Source organism: Passer montanus, unplaced genomic scaffold (assembly GCF_014805655.1).
Source record: "Passer montanus isolate IOZ18808 unplaced genomic scaffold, ASM1480565v1 scaffold20, whole genome shotgun sequence".
NCBI lineage: Eukaryota > Metazoa > Chordata > Aves > Passeriformes > Passeridae > Passer > Passer montanus.
In genome coordinates, this window is record NW_024366592.1 from 4311217 (window position 1) to 4326898 (window position 15682).

Genomic DNA, 15682 nt, shown 5'->3' on the forward strand with positions numbered 1-15682 from the left:
GAATGCCCCTGTCCCACTAAAGTGGTGGAGCCCTAGAACAGTGGGAATGTGTGTCAGCCAGCCTGGGTCATGCTGTGGGGACTGCCAAGGGACAGTTCCTGCCCTGCAGAGGTCAAGAGGACATGGAGTTACTCTCTGACTGCTGTAGTTGATATTTACAAACTCTGGGCCTTTATCCTGCCTACCTGTGGCTGCTTTCTCATATTGCTTTCTTGTCAGGGCCACAGTTCAAGGTTTGGAGAGGTGCATGTTGTGAGGGAACAGGGGAGAAAGTTCTTGTGCCCTGATGCACCTCCCTTCCCTGCGTCCCACCACCCACGCATGAGCTGGGTGATAATTTAGTGGGGGGAGCTGGTGGAAGGGGTGGGACAGGAGGAGGAGAGAGGGTAGTCTCTGCCTTAACTCTTGCCCTATCTGTGTGGCAGTCAGTGGATTCCCTGTCTGGACTCCAGTGGGACGGGAAAGGATAGGACGGGAGGGGCTTGCCTGGAGAGAGCTGCGCTGGGTTCAGGTGAGTGGGGCGTTTGCTTGTTGAGCAGATCTGGCTGGGTGTTTGTGTCACCCTGGGAGTGCCGGTGACTCCGGTCCTCCCGCAGCCGGCTGCTGCACGCCAGCTGCTTGCTGTGCTCTGGAGAGCAGGCCAGCAAATCTGCAAGGGCAAAATATCCCCCAGGTTAAGTAAAGCAAGAGTGAGATGGACAGTAAGGAGCAAATAATCAATTTGGATCGACCTAGGGAAGAGGTTTTTCTTTCAATGGTTGCTTTGGAAAAAGAAAGGATAGGCTGAGATGCTGCACAGGGGGTACCAGGAAGCTGAGAGCAAAGAGATGTCTGAAGGATGGGTAATTGGCACTGAAGGTTGTGGCAGCAGAGAAAAAGGGAGAGAGTGACAGGTAAGTATTCAGACAGCAGAAATATTGAGAAGAGAGACAACAGTGAGCCAGACAGGGACAGGGATGAAGGGCAGAGCTGACTGGTTGACAGTAGGTACAGGAGCCAAGGCACTAGGAATGGAGTAGGCTGTAGGCATTTCAGCTGCTGCGAGCATGAGTCCTCTCCTCTTGTGCTGCCCTGCAGAGGTGCTGACCCCAGTGCACTGACTTGGGAGCTGCAGTTTTAAAAGAGCCTGGGGGTGCTCTTCTTGTTCTTTTTGCCCCGAAGTTTTCTTCAAATTTGTTCCTGTATGGCTGAGGCAGGGAGACAACACAGTTTCTGCATGTGCTAAACTCTTGGGATCTGTGGGATATTTGTGAACAAATGCAGGCAGAACACATGAGGGTTTCATAACACCTGATCTGTGTCTTCTTAAATCAACAGTGCTTTTAAAGTAATCACTACTAATCAGGGCTTTCATCTCATGCCAGTGGAAATACCATTGCCCTAGTTTTTCCTCTTTGACAGCTGGTGATACGAGAGGCTGAACCTTGGACCTGACCTTTGCAGCTCTGCAACAGCCCAACTTTTCTGGATTCAGATGTGGTCCTTGCAGAGGGCAGGCTAAAGAGCCTGTGCTGTATCTCTCTACCTGACTGTGGTCCTGGGCAGGCTAGAGGAAAATTTGGGTGCCCCAGGCTGGAGAGCAGGTACCAGACCCCTTGGAGGGTGCAGGTGGGATGCAGTCCTACCACATTACAATGTGGCATTAGGGCAGGAACTGCTGGAAAACACTTGGAGTCATGGTCTCTGTGCACCTCTGCCTGTGCTGATTTCACCTTATGTGACTCGTCCTGAGCACCAACTGGAGCTGGCTGAGCCTGCCCAGGGTCTGACACGGGGTGCAGGGGTGAACAGGGAGCACAGTGTGGGGACAGTCGTGGCAGGGAGCCCTGTGGCCCTGCTCTGCTGCTCTGTGCTGGCCACACACGTGTCTGTGCTGAAGGACCAGGCTCTGCCACACATGCTGTTGGCTCCCCTCATCCTCCCTGCTGGGAAGCATAAGGCAATGTGTTATGCCTTAACCTTGCCTGGCTTTTGGAAGAGTCTTCCTTGACTGCTCTTCCCCTGTGCTCCCTGTTTCTCATCGCTGACAGCGAGTGTCCTCAGGCTGTGCTTTTGGGAGGTCAGGCAGGGCGTGCCTACCTGGAGGAGTTTAGATATGAGTGCCTAGAGCAGTGTGATGCCAAATTCCCTGTGCTGCTCTCCCACCTCTGAACCACTGGATGCAGCGCTGGTTCCTCTGCTCTCCTGCTCTACCAACTTTGCTTCCCACTCTTCCCACAGCCCTCGCCCCCAGCCGCAGGGATGGATGGATGGCAGCAGCTGGTCCAGCAGGGCTGGGGGCTGGCAGCCTCCATCTCTTCATCTGACCTGCCTAGGGCTGCTGGCTGGCACCTTGCTCCATGAAATTGCTGCCCCAGAGAGGTGACAGCCCTGCAGGCATCCTGCAGACTCTGTCTTGTCCTTGTGGAGCACCTCTGGGCTGCACCACAGGTCGCTGCCCCTTTGTGCAGGGAGCTGTTTGCAGAGTGAGTGCTGGAGCAGCGTGGCTTTCACCCTCTGTGCCATTCACCTGCTCTGCTCCTCCAGCCAGTGACAGGAGCCGTGCTGGCCACATGCTTTGGCTGCACACAGGGATCTCTGAGCCAGCCAGATGCAACCCCAGGACTTCAGCCTGACAGCTCCAGCCATCGGGTAGGTGGCTCTGGGGGCTCCTCTGGGGTCTGGCTGGATCTGTGGCTGTACCAGACCTATTGCTGGTGCTTGTAAGAAGAATGGGTCCTGCTGTGGCTGGCTTCCTGTTGCACTGGGTACAGCCAGATTATGGGCTGAGTGGAGGTCTTGAGGTTATCTGGTTTGGTGCATAGGCTGGTTTCTAGTCCTATTTAGACAGCATTTATGGACTTTATCTGTTAGTCTTGGTTTTTTTCTAGGCTAGAGAAAGAAACCATCTCTGTGTCTCTGTAGCCCAGAGCAGGGATGGTGATCCATGGACACCAACAGAGACTCATCTGGCTTGGGGAACAAGAGCCTACCTTGCTTTTAACAAGAGATTTGCCACTGATCCTCAGAAAAGTCCAGGCAATGTTGGAGGCTTTGGAGGGTCTCCTGTCCAGCAGCAGAAGACAGAGCAGGACCCATTTGTCACCCTCCTGCACTGGGGGTGTGTGCTCTGAAGGGTGATGCTCTATAATCCTTGCATCTTGTACTGCAGATGTCCATGCCATAGTGAACTCACTCATAAGGAACTCACCGAGTTCCTTGTCTCGCTCTTTCTGGTGTCAGTAAGTAGCAAACTCAGTGACTGCACAAGCATTGCTCTTATTTCACACTGGAGAAAACATAGGTAGGATGTGATTCTTGTAACAGTCTCCTGTGCCTCATGAACGTTGCTGAACAGATGCTTTGAGAATACCCTGCAGCCCACAGAACCTGGAAGTTAATTAGAAAGTGTAAAGAAGCCAACTAACTTTCAATTGCTTGAAATGAAAGGCATTTTAATTTCAACTGCTGTCCTGGAGTTGATCAGTCTTTCTACATCTTTCCTTGCCTTTCTTTGTTGTGCAGCTGGAGCGAGCCATTCTCCAGCAGCATTCCCGTTTGGAAGCAGCTGTCTCTGCTCATGTAGCTGCTCTTAGATTGGCTGGAAAGCACTTGCTTCCACTGCTAATATTTTCTTGTCCATCCTGCAGAGCTGATTCCAGCAGCAGCCCCCATGCACTGATTTAACGGGGTGGCTCCCTTAAGCTGTACCTCGGCGCTGCTGTTCCTTGCTGAGCCCTGATTTTCTGTCTCTGCTCCCACAGCCGCCCCCGCCTCCTGCCATCAAAATGCAGCGCAGGATTTCAGCTGCTGACTAACTGCTGGCTCTGGTTGCGCAACTGGAGAATTTTATGTGTCCTGCTCCTCCTTTTGTAACACAGCCCGGCCGTCTTGCTTCCTGATTCCTCCCTCCCCATCTTAAATTGCACTTTATGTGCTTGGTTGTTTCAAAATGAAACCAAGAAATAGAAATGCTGTCTGCGTTGTCACCTGTGATTCTGCAGTTCAGGCAGTGTCCAAGGGAGCTTTAACACTATGCTGCCTCTCATAAATGTTATCAGCTGCTTTTTAGAGACATTTCTGTCTGCTGTTCCCTCTGTTTCACTATTCCCTCTGGAGATTGTCCTCATCTCATTTGCCTTATGATAAAACAGCAAAATAGGTCAAACAGAGGATGTTAACTTCCCTGCAGTAGGAACTCCTGTCTGACAGTAGTCGGGAACAGGCAGTAAGTTTGCAGAAAGAAAAGCTTTAGGAGAATTGCTATTGGCTTCTTCCTCTGGTGCCAAAATTCCAGGTGGCTTCTCTCTCATCTGTTTCACTCTTGTTCCTTGCCTCACCTGAGGAACTTTTTCAAAGTTCCCTCCCTTTTTTACCCTGAGGGAGGCTGAGGATAGCACCATATTTTGCTTCAAATGATGCTCTCTTTCTCCTCTTTTTCTTATCACTGCTTCTTCCCTTCAGCAGCATCTTGTTTCCAAACAAAGCCAAAAAATGCTGTTCTCCTGCATATCTGCATTGTGTGTTCAGCACATCATAGGCAACTGCTGAGTGACCACAATGCTTCAGAGATGTTCTTGGTTTTCCTTGCCTTCTGTGACCATGCTTGAAGGATCCCATGGTGGTAGGTGTGGGACAAACACAGTCCAAAATTTGTGACCAAGGCGGGACTGTGTTGCCTCATTCAAATCTTCAAGAATGGAACTTGTTGCTCTGGGTCTATGGCTGTCTGCATGCTGCCTTGGAAAAGAGAGAAGGCAGGAATCCTGCAGGAATCCAGGCGTATTCTTGTTTTCCCAGCAATAAATCTTTTGGGGAAAAAATTGTGGCTGTCTCCATGCACCAAGCCCAGTACCAAATACTGTACCATTTCCTATGGAGCTGCATAGAGGGAGCTCACTGCTCTCTGTGGGAAGATGGCAGACTGCAGACCATTTCTGTGAAGGGAAAAAAAACCATCTCCTCCAATTGCTGAGGGCTGAAAATACAGCAGAGCACCTCTAGAAGAGACAGGTGGGGTCAGAAGGAGCTGAGGAGGGAAGGTGGTGGTGGTTGAGAGGGTTCAGGGGTGGGGTAGACTGTGGATTGAATCAAGATGACATTTTAGCAGTTGGGAAAACTTTATGGCAGAGGAAAAATAGAGTCTGGGAATGAAGTAGTCATAGGATTTTTCTCGAAACTTTGCTGAAGGAACAGCAGAAAAAGTGCAGGCAAGCAGTGAGGGGCACAGTCTTTACTCCAAACTCATGTATTAAGGAGGGGGCAACTAAAGGAAGAGGGGAAAATGTTTGCCTTTTGGGAAGGATGTAACCCAGTAGGTGGTTGTGACTGCTGTGGGAGAACCAAATTGTTCCTAGCTGGAAACAAGAAGTTATTTGAGTCCCCATCTGGCCTAAGAACATATAGAGCAGGGGCACAGTAGGATTAAATGTTTAGGAAAAGAGCCAGGAGGTGTATGAATAGGCTTTGTCATAGAAACAGTAGGCGAAGCAGAGAGGGAAGTTGTGGGGATGTGTAATGTGCATGGCTTTGTCTGGGAAAGGAGAAGTTGTATTTCATACCATGAAGGGCCAGAACTTTGGGAACCAGTTTAATCCACCATCTGTTCCCACTTGAAAAAGTTTGATTTCATAGCCAGGGTGCTTTCCCCCTTCTTAAAAGAGGAAAATGAAGGCAGAAGTGCTGTGTCTCCCCTGATACTCTGTGTTTCTCCTAGCTGTGCGCCTCATTGCAGCATCCCAAATTCTATCCTTCATGTTGGCCTGTTCAGGAGTCAGAGGACAGATAAAAAGTCCTGGTCCAGGTGTCCTGAGCTGGAGGCTGGTGACAGGGCTGGGGCTGTGGGCTGGCATCATACATTGCCTTCCCAGGGCTAGGTGAGAGGAGGTGATTCTCTGATTGTGACCTTCCTCTGCACCCATGTGTGAAACAGGTCTAGCAAAAATGAAATAAACCCACAAATATTAGTAGAAATAGGCTGGCTCTTGGATCCACCTTACATTAAAAGAATAAAACCAAAGAATTAGCTAGTCTTGTCCTGCCAGCTTCCTGGGACATCCTCAACAAACTCAGACTTAAACATCTCTGTACTTGATAACGTGCCCTGGACTGCAGCAAATTGGAATGTGCCAAGGACCGTGACAGATCAAACATGTTTCATTAAGTACGTGTTACTTTTTCTCTCACATTTGACAGTGCGTGGAGCTCTGCTCCTCTCAGATGAGGAGGCTGTGCTGCAGCATTGGAATAAACTGATTAGCCAGCTAGCAGGCCTTGCTGCAGGCAGGCAGTGGGGAGAAGGGCCTTGCCTGGCCTTCAGCAGCTGAGAAATGGCTGGCAGGAGGACCTGATGATTCCATCTCCCAATCATACCCAGCAGAAGGGCTAAGTGAAGGGGGCAAATCTGGGACTGCTGAGCTGCTGGGGAGCTGCAGAGCTGCAGCTGCAAGCCAGCATTTAGGGTGTGTGCCTTGATTCCTGGGTTCCACCACCTTCTTTAAATGTGGGGTTAGAGGTTTGTAGGAGCCTGTTAGAGGGCTGATTCACCTGGATCCACAGGTGTTGTAGCCCTTGGTGGTTTGGATCAGTGCAAACCATGCCAGTAAATAGTTGCTTTCCAGCATATTGACCATAAAGGGCAAGGGCTGGACATAAAACAGAGATTGCTTCCTCAGTGCCCTCATGCATCTGAATTTGACACCAAAACTGGTTGTGCCCACTGCAGTACTACCCATATAGAGGCTCTTACTGGCAATTGTTCTAAAAACCTCTCAAATTTAGCAGGGACCAGGATCTTTTTGCCTCATTTTTTGAAAAGGAAGCTATATTAGCCTGGATCATCTTCACCAGCCCTTCCTTGATTGCTCTCCTCTATGGTTTAAGTCCCCCTGATCTTGTTGCAGCCTCTCTTACACTGGTTGATGTCTCACATGAGACTCAGTCCTCCATTCAGCATCCATGGAAATCTGCTGCTGATAGCAAAGCAAATAGGATGAGCCCTTCAGGAAAGCAGATGGGGAACAAAGCCTGTTGTTGCCTAGGGCATTTAGAGAGCAATTGGTGTATTACGCTGTGAGATCTGATTTGCTTCCATTACTTGAATAACAGGCAGGAAACATGCCTGTGTCAAAGAACTACTTGTTCTGCTGTGAACATTCATTAGAAGTTGTCTTTTCATACACAAGCATCTTTCTTTGCCCCAGGGCCTGATATATCCAGAGGATTAGCTTTTAGGAAATGATTTCCTTTACAGAACTAAATGAGACACTGATAATGATGCTGTCTTGTGTGGATAAGTGTGAGCATGGCCCACCAGCTCCTGCTCCCAATTCCTCCTTGCTTCATTGAAAACTACACCAAAACAAGTGCCATAGTGTTCCTTGGCTGCTGGGACAGTTAGATGTCAGGCCTTACACTTGCTCTTGTTTCCAGTTAGGTCAGGTTCCCTGGTAGTCCCTACTCACCATGGGTTTGTCCTGAGGGACATGACTCATACCTGGTGTTTGTCCAGAGGGACATGACTGGAGAGACACCAGGCACAAGGAGGGAGGGAATAGCTTGGAACCATGGTCCTGGTGCACAGGATCAATAGAAGACTTGGTGGTCCTGTAAGGTAAATGACATCAGAGGTGATGAAGTCCTGCTCACCACTGAGCTGCTCACTGGGAGAGGTCCTTGGCCTGAACTGCCTCCAGGGCCAAGGGAGAGAGCAAGTTTAAATAGTCCAGAGCAGATTCAGGGGCAGTGGAAATGTTGGCTGTTGTGGATGATGCAGATTGCTGTCTCTGTTGCTCCCTGAAGATGGGGATGTTCCCTTAGGTGGCATAGAAGGAATGAGAGATGTGCTATTAAAAAACTTATTGAGCCACCAGCAAAATGAATTTGCAAGTTGCTACAAGGGAACAAAACCCTGATTTCTTTGCAGTCCCAGGTGGTGGGAATGGAGGCAGAGATGCTGCTGCTTTGGAGAGAATTGTTTCCAGTGCATTTTCCTAATCTCAACAAGGGAATGTGTATCCCTTGCTGAAACAAATCACTTCTAGAAAGGCCAACTTCTGCTCAGTAATACCACCAGATAACTGGTATCTAAATTTACATACTGATACTGGAACCACATCTTATTGTGGTGTCTGGTCCTCTCACTCCTCTTCCCACAAGTGTGTCCTGCAGCAACTCCCTACATCCCATGCTCTCCTTCTCTTCTGTCCCACAGAGCCATGACAAGAGCCCTGTCCAGGGAAGGAGAACCCAATGGGGCTGCTATATCTTCTGAAGAGATAAAAATGGAGGAAATGGAAGACAGAGGCCAGTGGCGGAACAAAATGGAGTTTGTGCTGTCTGTGGCTGGAGAGATCATTGGCCTGGGAAACGTGTGGAGGTTCCCATACCTCTGCTACAAGAATGGTGGTGGTGAGTTCACAGCTCACGTGAGTTGTTCTAGATCTGTAGGTGTGATGAGAGACATGTACATGCCTGCACCCAATTCTCCTATGTACTCCCTAAGGTACTCCTTATTCACTCCTTCAACAAGTCAGTTCCTGCCAAAGTTAGGAGGAATAAAAACTCAGGGGTGAATCCAGTTCCCCTGTGGGTACTCTTCTTTAAAGCAGCATTCTCAAATCTGGACTCCTAAAAAATTGACCCCCAGCAACAACTTAAGGCTGTTGGGCGTCTCAAGAAATTATTGGTCTTTAGAGAATATCAGATGCTGTGAGTGCTCAGAAAGCCAACATCAACATCCTCCTACGTATTCCCTTTTCCTTCTCCTGGTGTCAAATCCATCTTTTTCAGGCCCTTGTTACAGAGGAGGAAAGGCTCAGATAGTGCTGGTATCCTAGCCAAGGCCTGATACACCCTAGAAGAGCTCTGCCTCTTCCCCTGGAGCAATTCTCACAGTGATCAAACCACTATTAGGAAAATTAATCCCCAAAAAAGATTCATTCACCTTCCCTTTTGTGTCTTTGCATAGCTCTCCTTTTCTCTTCTAGTAACACTGCAATCAGATCATTACATGGTTAAAAGTTAAAATTTCTCATAACAATAAGATGAAACGTAAGGGAATAATTGACTGTCACTAACTTTTCTCAGTGAATAAAAATCTAACTTTATAAAAGAAAAGGAGGAATAACAAATTACATGTCAAATCCAGCAATAACTTCTCTTTTGTTCTTGTTCTCTAAAAACACCTTGAAATAATGGTCTGGGACTTGCTTCACACCCCACCCCCCTTACTCTGAGCTTCCTTTCTCTGCAGACCATGCCCCAGAGGCCTTTCTTTTCCAAGGTGCCATGAGCTTTCATCAGTAGCTGAGTAGTTCCACTGTAATTTTCCCTAGGGCTTCCAAATTCCTGTCCTCTCTGCTGTTGCTGGAGTTTATCCAAATTAAACAAGACAAGACAATACATCCTCAAAACCAGTGAGGGGCAGGGTAAGAAATGGTTAAATAAAATGGAATTAAGTTTTTCTTGAACCTGGGATGATTTTTAGCAGATCCTCCAGTTTTCTTCTCCATTTTTTTTTTTTTTTATGGGAGGCACCAAGAGCAAGTCAGATGGGCACAGGTTAGGAAACACTGGAGGTGCATCTGATTGAACAGCCCATTCTGCAGTGATGCTTTGAGAGAGGAGTCATGGGTTTTGCATGGAAAATTTCTCCCTGAGCTCAGATGATATCTTTGCATAGTTTGTGCCTGTAGTACCCCGTTCAGCAGTCCTTGCAATTTGTATGCTAATTAGAGTAACTGAAAAGGCTACTTTTGTTCACTTTAAATATCTATTGAATAACATTTTTCTTTTTAATTAAACTGCTCTGGAATAGCTAAGGCTGTGATTCAGAGGGCAACAAAGCTAGGCTTGGGAAAGGTTAGGATGGGAGAGTCCTTCCCTCACAGCTCTCCACACTGCCTTTGTAGAAAGTATGCTACTGCTGTGGAGGGTGCTTTTCTCTCTCCAGGGCTCTAGGGAACAAGAAGACTGTTACAGGACAAGGCAATGTATTTCCCATGACACTCGAAGACATTCTCATCATTGGAAAAGTTCTTGAAATTGCAAAAAAAAAAAGGCATTTTCCACCTATAAATGCTGCATCCCTGTCCCGCCCTTACCCCCCAGATTTGAGACTGCTGTTCTGTCACTTTTCTCCACCTGAAGACAGATGCCATAGAAACAATAGTGCTGGTTTTCTGTAAAGCAACCAACTGCAACCTTATCTACTGCTGCACTGTCAAATTTGATCTAATTGCTTAGCATCCTGAACTTATTGACTCATAAGGAAAGAGGATTTGTTTCTGTGGCCCCACTCAAGGCTGAGGCTCCTTCAGTAGAGCAGCAAATTGAGGAGGGGATCACAGCTGGAGTTTCAGCTGGGGACAGCACAGGTTAAGAGAGACAAGACAATGGAGGTGCAAGAAAACCATCACTGCTCAGAGACCAAAATGGGTCAACCTCTGGGACAAATTATATCAGAGGGGAGGGTCTGGAATCTGCTGAAAGGCTCATCTGTGTGCAGAATCATAAAACTGTCTTGCAGATTTGGCATAGATGTCTTGCAACAACAAAAGCAGCAGCTGCCTCTAGTTCAGGGTCTGCAGTTCTCACTTCCTACCCTGCAAACCTGGACTGACCCTGAGAACCAGCCTCCTTCCCTCTGGCCCCAGGTCTCCTGCAGCTACACACAGCTGTGTTTAGGGGAAATTTGGATGTTCTTTGTTATTGTAACATTGTTGGCTTAAAAACAAGGGCAAGTGTTCCTAGTTGCTCACGGTCACTGCAAGGAATGTTGGTGTGAGTGCCTGTGCTGGCAGGGGAGGAGAGGGCCAGGGGTGACAGTGGCTGAGAAAAGCACCCTAGTCTTTGTTACAAGCAACTGAGATGCTCTCCAGGCCCTGGCAAGAGAGGTGTTCATGACCAGATTTTATTGTATGGAGTGGCAAGACAGCCACAGTTGTTTCAGTGAGGATGGCAGTCACCTTACCTTGTTTGGAGGGGAGAAGAAGTGTGAAAATCTACACTAAGGATGTGGAGAAAGAGAGTGAGGTGACAGAAGGAAGGTCAGCTGTGAAAATGAGATCTCAGGAGCAGTTTTGAGCAGAGCAGTGAAAGTATTTGGTGTTTTGGTTTGACAGCATAACTGAAAAGGTGCAAAAATGTTTCAGACAGCTGAACAGAGCACTAAGCCATTTTTTCAGGGCATTACATTTTTTTTGTTGTTGTTTTTGTTTGTCTTTTCTTATGCTTAGTTTCTGTTGGTCATTGTTTCTGGGAAAAAGCCTTGCTCTTTTCTCCTTCTTCCATTTTGATAAGGGTTAATCTGAGGGCCATTTCAGGCTGATTTCCCTTTACACATTTCTCTACATATTAGCAAAAAATGGATTTTGAAGGTAGAAGTTAAACTTCTTCATTTTGAAAATGCTGGAAAGATATTCTTCCCCTATTTCCATTTTTCTGGTGCAATCTGCTTTCCAAATTTGATGTGAAATATGTCTCAAGTAAATTTATATCCTGGCAAACATTTTACTTACCAAGAAATGTCACCAGCCTCCAGGTTTGTATCCTCAGGGCAAGTGGGAGTTTTGCTGTGACTCTCATGAAAGGCAGAACAAATGTGGTTATGTGAAACAAGGACTTATTTTGTTCATCCCATTCCTGCTGAAAGCTGGAATGAGGTCAGGAGCATGAAGCCGGGAGAACTTCATCAGAACTTTCTTTTTTTAGCTCCTTGGCTGGCTACTCCTTACCTCTAGGTTTTGGCCTATGCCAAATGCAGAAGTACTGCAGTCGCACAAGACAGACCACTCTTGTCTTTTTTTCTGGGGAATTATGGTGATGGAAACCTTGTTTCTTTAGCAGAGGTTGCACATTTTGCTCAGTGAGATATTTATGTTTATGTAGCTGATTCCAGCTGTGGTCCCAGGTACCTGGCAAGAGGTTTTAAGGAAAAGGTTTATGAAAAGGTCTCTGAGGCAGCATTTTACCCTTCTCTGCAGGAGCCTTCCTCATCCCTTACCTCATCTTCCTCTTCACCTGTGGGATCCCCCTGTTCTTCCTGGAGACGGCGCTGGGGCAGTACACGAGCCAGGGAGGGGTGACAGCCTGGAGGAAGATCTGTCCCATCTTTGAAGGTGAGTCAAGTTACAGTATTTACTGACAACACTTTCTGACAATCAGTGACTCAAATACTTTTTTTTGGAATTTTTTTTTCTTTCTCCTTAAGTCTCCCTCCTTTCTTCTCCCTCCCAGCCTTGTTATTCCTTCTGCTGCCTGCTGTATGTGCAGGGGCAGTTCCCTGACCCTCTCCATGTGAGTGAGGGTGTGTGGTGCTGCCTGGGGGCTGTGCTGGTCCACCTGAACCACAGTCTCTGCTTTGAGGAGCTCAGAACCTGGGAGAGAGGAGAAGCAGGACGGCCAGCTTGAAGGAGGAGGATGGAAGTATCAATGTACAAACACCTGTGTGTAGTTCAGGACAAATAGTGAGGGGAGGAGAGATTGAGGAAACCTGTCTGGTTTATCGTGCTTTCCCTGCCCACTCCTGTGCCCAGGGCTGCTGTGGCAGCACTTCCAGGCTGGCATCCTTCAAACTGTGTGCACTGGGTCTGACAGCCCAGAGATGTGATGGGAATGAGGTTAAGCCACAGGGGTAGGAACCAGGGCTTCTGGGGCCCTGGGGAATGTTGTTTAATGGGATTAATATATTCATGAATATAATTTCCTCCATACTTCTGTCCAGAGGAGAGCTTATTAACCTGTGCTCAGGCAGAGTGGAGCCTGGTTAGTTTGCTTGAGCATGGGCATGCAGTGCTATTTGAAACTCCTTGGGGAGTCTGGGACCTCCTGCAGTGGAGACCCCTATGCTCTGGCACAGACCTGGAGCTGGACAGCAGGGGCATCTCAAAGGACACTGACAACCAATTTTAAATAAATGAATTGGGCCTTTCTGCTCTGATTACTGTTCTGAGGTCTCAGTGAGCAATGGGCACAAGCAGGACCCAAGACCAAAGCTGAGCATGGTGTATATCAGCTGTAAGAATGTTTTTTGCCTGAATCTTTCCAGAAGTAAGAGGCTCAGATACATTTCTTTTCTTCAAAGGCTAGAGCTGTATATTTCTGAAGTGGAGGCACTATGGTGCTGTGGCATGGTAGCCATTAGAAAATTTTTTTTCAAGTCAACATAAGGTTTTCTGGCTGTTTCACCACAGATCTGTCTAGAGTTACCAACAATGTTTCCTGTCTGCATGCACAGTCACAAAATCCTTCCTCTTTCCCTTAGGCAGATCTTGCACTATTCTCTGGAGAGCCATGTTGTTGGTGTTGCATCCTTCTTACCACAGCATGGTAAGGGGTTAAGCCTCATGTGTTGGGAGTTGGTTGCCAGTCCCATCCTCACCTCCTTTGCTTTTCTTCACAGGAATTGGATATGCCTCCCAAGTCATTGTGGGATATCTGAATATCTACTACATAGTCATCTTGTCCTGGGCACTCTTCTACCTGTTCAGCTCCTTCACTTCAGTGCTACCGTGGGCCAGCTGCAATAACCCCTGGAACTCAGGTACACCTTCCCTTGGTCAGCTTCTAGCTTCTTTCCAATTCTCAGAAATTATTTGGGTTTTGGTGAAAATATTTGGTTTTGTTTGGATAAGAAGCTATCATGAGCTGGCACGTGATTTCACCAAAAAATAAGCATTTTCTGGCAAGCAGGAGAGGTGGATGGTACAGTTTGCAAGTCAATCTAGAGCCCTCATCATGTGGCAGAATCTTTTTATTAGCTCTGGTGCAACGGTTTATCTTCCAGTTCCCTTACTCTGCCCCATTCCTGCGGAGTTACTGGGACAGTTGCTCCTACTGCCAGTGCCTGAACGGTTTCCTCTGTGCACTCAGCTTTTGGGTAAATCAGGCCAAGCCTGCATTGTAGGATTTTGGAAGTTCAGGTCTCCCAATGAAGGAACCAGTAACACAAAACTCTAAGGGCACTGTTTTCCTGGTAAATCACATCCATACAGCCTCCATACCATTACATTCACTAGGGTTCTCATTGCTTTGTGCTCATAGTTCATTTAACTCTGCCCTGCAGAGAAGACCTGGCTTTGACTTTACTCAAGGTGCTTGTGCTGAGCCTGGGAAGATGGGGTAGATGTGAGGTAATCCTCATGAATGTCCTTGTCAGGAATTTTTTAACATGTTGAGCAGGTTTTGCTTGGCAGCAGCTTGGTTCCCTCCCTTTTTCTCTTTCGTCAGATGATTAATTTCTCCAATTAGTTAAATTTCTCTACCCTGTGGGCCTTTTACTCACAGCTCCCTCTTCCCTTTCATCCCAGCAGAAGTAACCAGCCTTTTAAAGAGCTGATCCAATTCCTTCAGCTCCCCCAGAATGGATTTGTTTCCAAGGAAAGCCACATATGTTCTCTTAACAGAGAGAAGCTTCCCAGCAACAGCTGGATTTCCTTGGTTTTCAGTGGATTGTCTTTTGCTGGCAAAATGCAAGATGAGGTGCATTGGATGTGTGGCATCTCCTCTGTTTTTGGTTATTTCATGCTTTGTAACAGAGGTGGGGATGGCAAAGGAGACCATGAAGGCTTCTGTGGTGTGTGCATGTGAGGACAGGGAATGGTGCATGATGTGGAAAGAAAACGAGATTTTCTATCCTGACTACTCCTAGTCGTTATCCCTTGACAATCTATATTTTTCAGTCATCTGTTTTCATTTGGGCAGGGAATTGTTCTCTCCTTCTCCTCTTCTCTTCCTGAAGCCCCTCTGGTGACTTCTGGATTGGGATTCATATCTGGGGAGAGCCACAGTTTAATAAGACATTTAATGAGATGCTCTATAGCACAAGATGAAGGATCTGTGTGCTGCCAGAGTGAGGGTTATGGTCCAGAGGGGAAGGAACATCCCTCTTGGAGGAGCCCTAGAGAATTTCTCACCTTATCAGCTTCCTTTTCTTTTGGTAGATCTCTGTGTGGACATTCTGAATAGATCCAGCCTGGACAACAGGACCTTGCCTGCGAACAGCACCTCCTCAATGATTGAGTTTTGGGAGTATGTGATTGCTTTCCCTCTGTTCAGGCTCCCTCTCATCCAAAGGTTGCAGCTGCAGGACTCCCTGGGTGGGGGGCTGTGTGTCTGGAGGAGCAAGTGAGGTGCCACGTGTCAGATCCAACACGGGGAGCACAACGAGCTGCTGAGGAGATGGGCACAGAGCCCGGGGTGTGAGGGCTGGGCACACCCCAAAGGCAGCTCACCGTGTGCCTGCCCAGGGGTGCTCTTGTGCACCTTGAGGGTGTGTTCCCCTTTCTGGCACTGGGCTGCCTGGGTGAGTGTGGCCATCGAGAGAGGCACCAAAAGCAGGCGAGGGCTTGCTGCAAGCAGGAGTACATGTGCTGGGTGTTGTAGGTTGGCAGGAAAGCATGAGAGGCCATGGCAAACAGTCCTCCACAGTGAAACACAGGGGGGAAAAACTGCTTTTTACCTTCTTTTGACCCAGTCCTGCTTGCTGTCTAAGGGAAATGATCCATCAGGCTGCTCAGGATCATTCCTGGAGAGCAGGGATCTGAGATGCATGCATGAGATGCCAGAGAATTATTCGAGGAAGGTGGAGAATTTTGAGGAATTTTGGGCTGGAGGCACTAAAATACAGTCTGAGTGAGGGGTCTTACAGCAGGCCAGACAATGTCCCAGATAGGGTCATCAGTGCAGCCTGGAGAGGTTGAAA

General features: G+C 47.8%; 1 protein-coding gene across 4 annotated transcripts in view; it reads left to right on the forward strand.

Annotated features, from left to right (window-relative positions):
• The first annotated feature begins 391 nt into the window (after positions 1-391).
• SLC6A12 (solute carrier family 6 member 12) overlaps positions 392-15682 on the forward strand; it is a 38487-nt gene continuing 23196 nt past the window's right edge. For 3 of the 4 annotated variants that reach the window (XM_039708137.1, XM_039708140.1, XM_039708138.1), the window contains exons 1-5: positions 2507-2631; positions 8192-8388; positions 11964-12098; positions 13382-13522; positions 14922-15009. In XM_039708137.1, coding sequence (XP_039564071.1) covers positions 2591-2631; positions 8192-8388; positions 11964-12098; positions 13382-13522; positions 14922-15009 — 602 coding nt within the window. In that variant the 5' untranslated portion in view covers positions 2507-2590. Of the gene's footprint in view, positions 512-2506; positions 2632-8191; positions 8389-11963; positions 12099-13381; positions 13523-14921; positions 15010-15682 lie in introns of those variants that run through there. The other variant, XM_039708139.1, reaches the window with a different exon arrangement.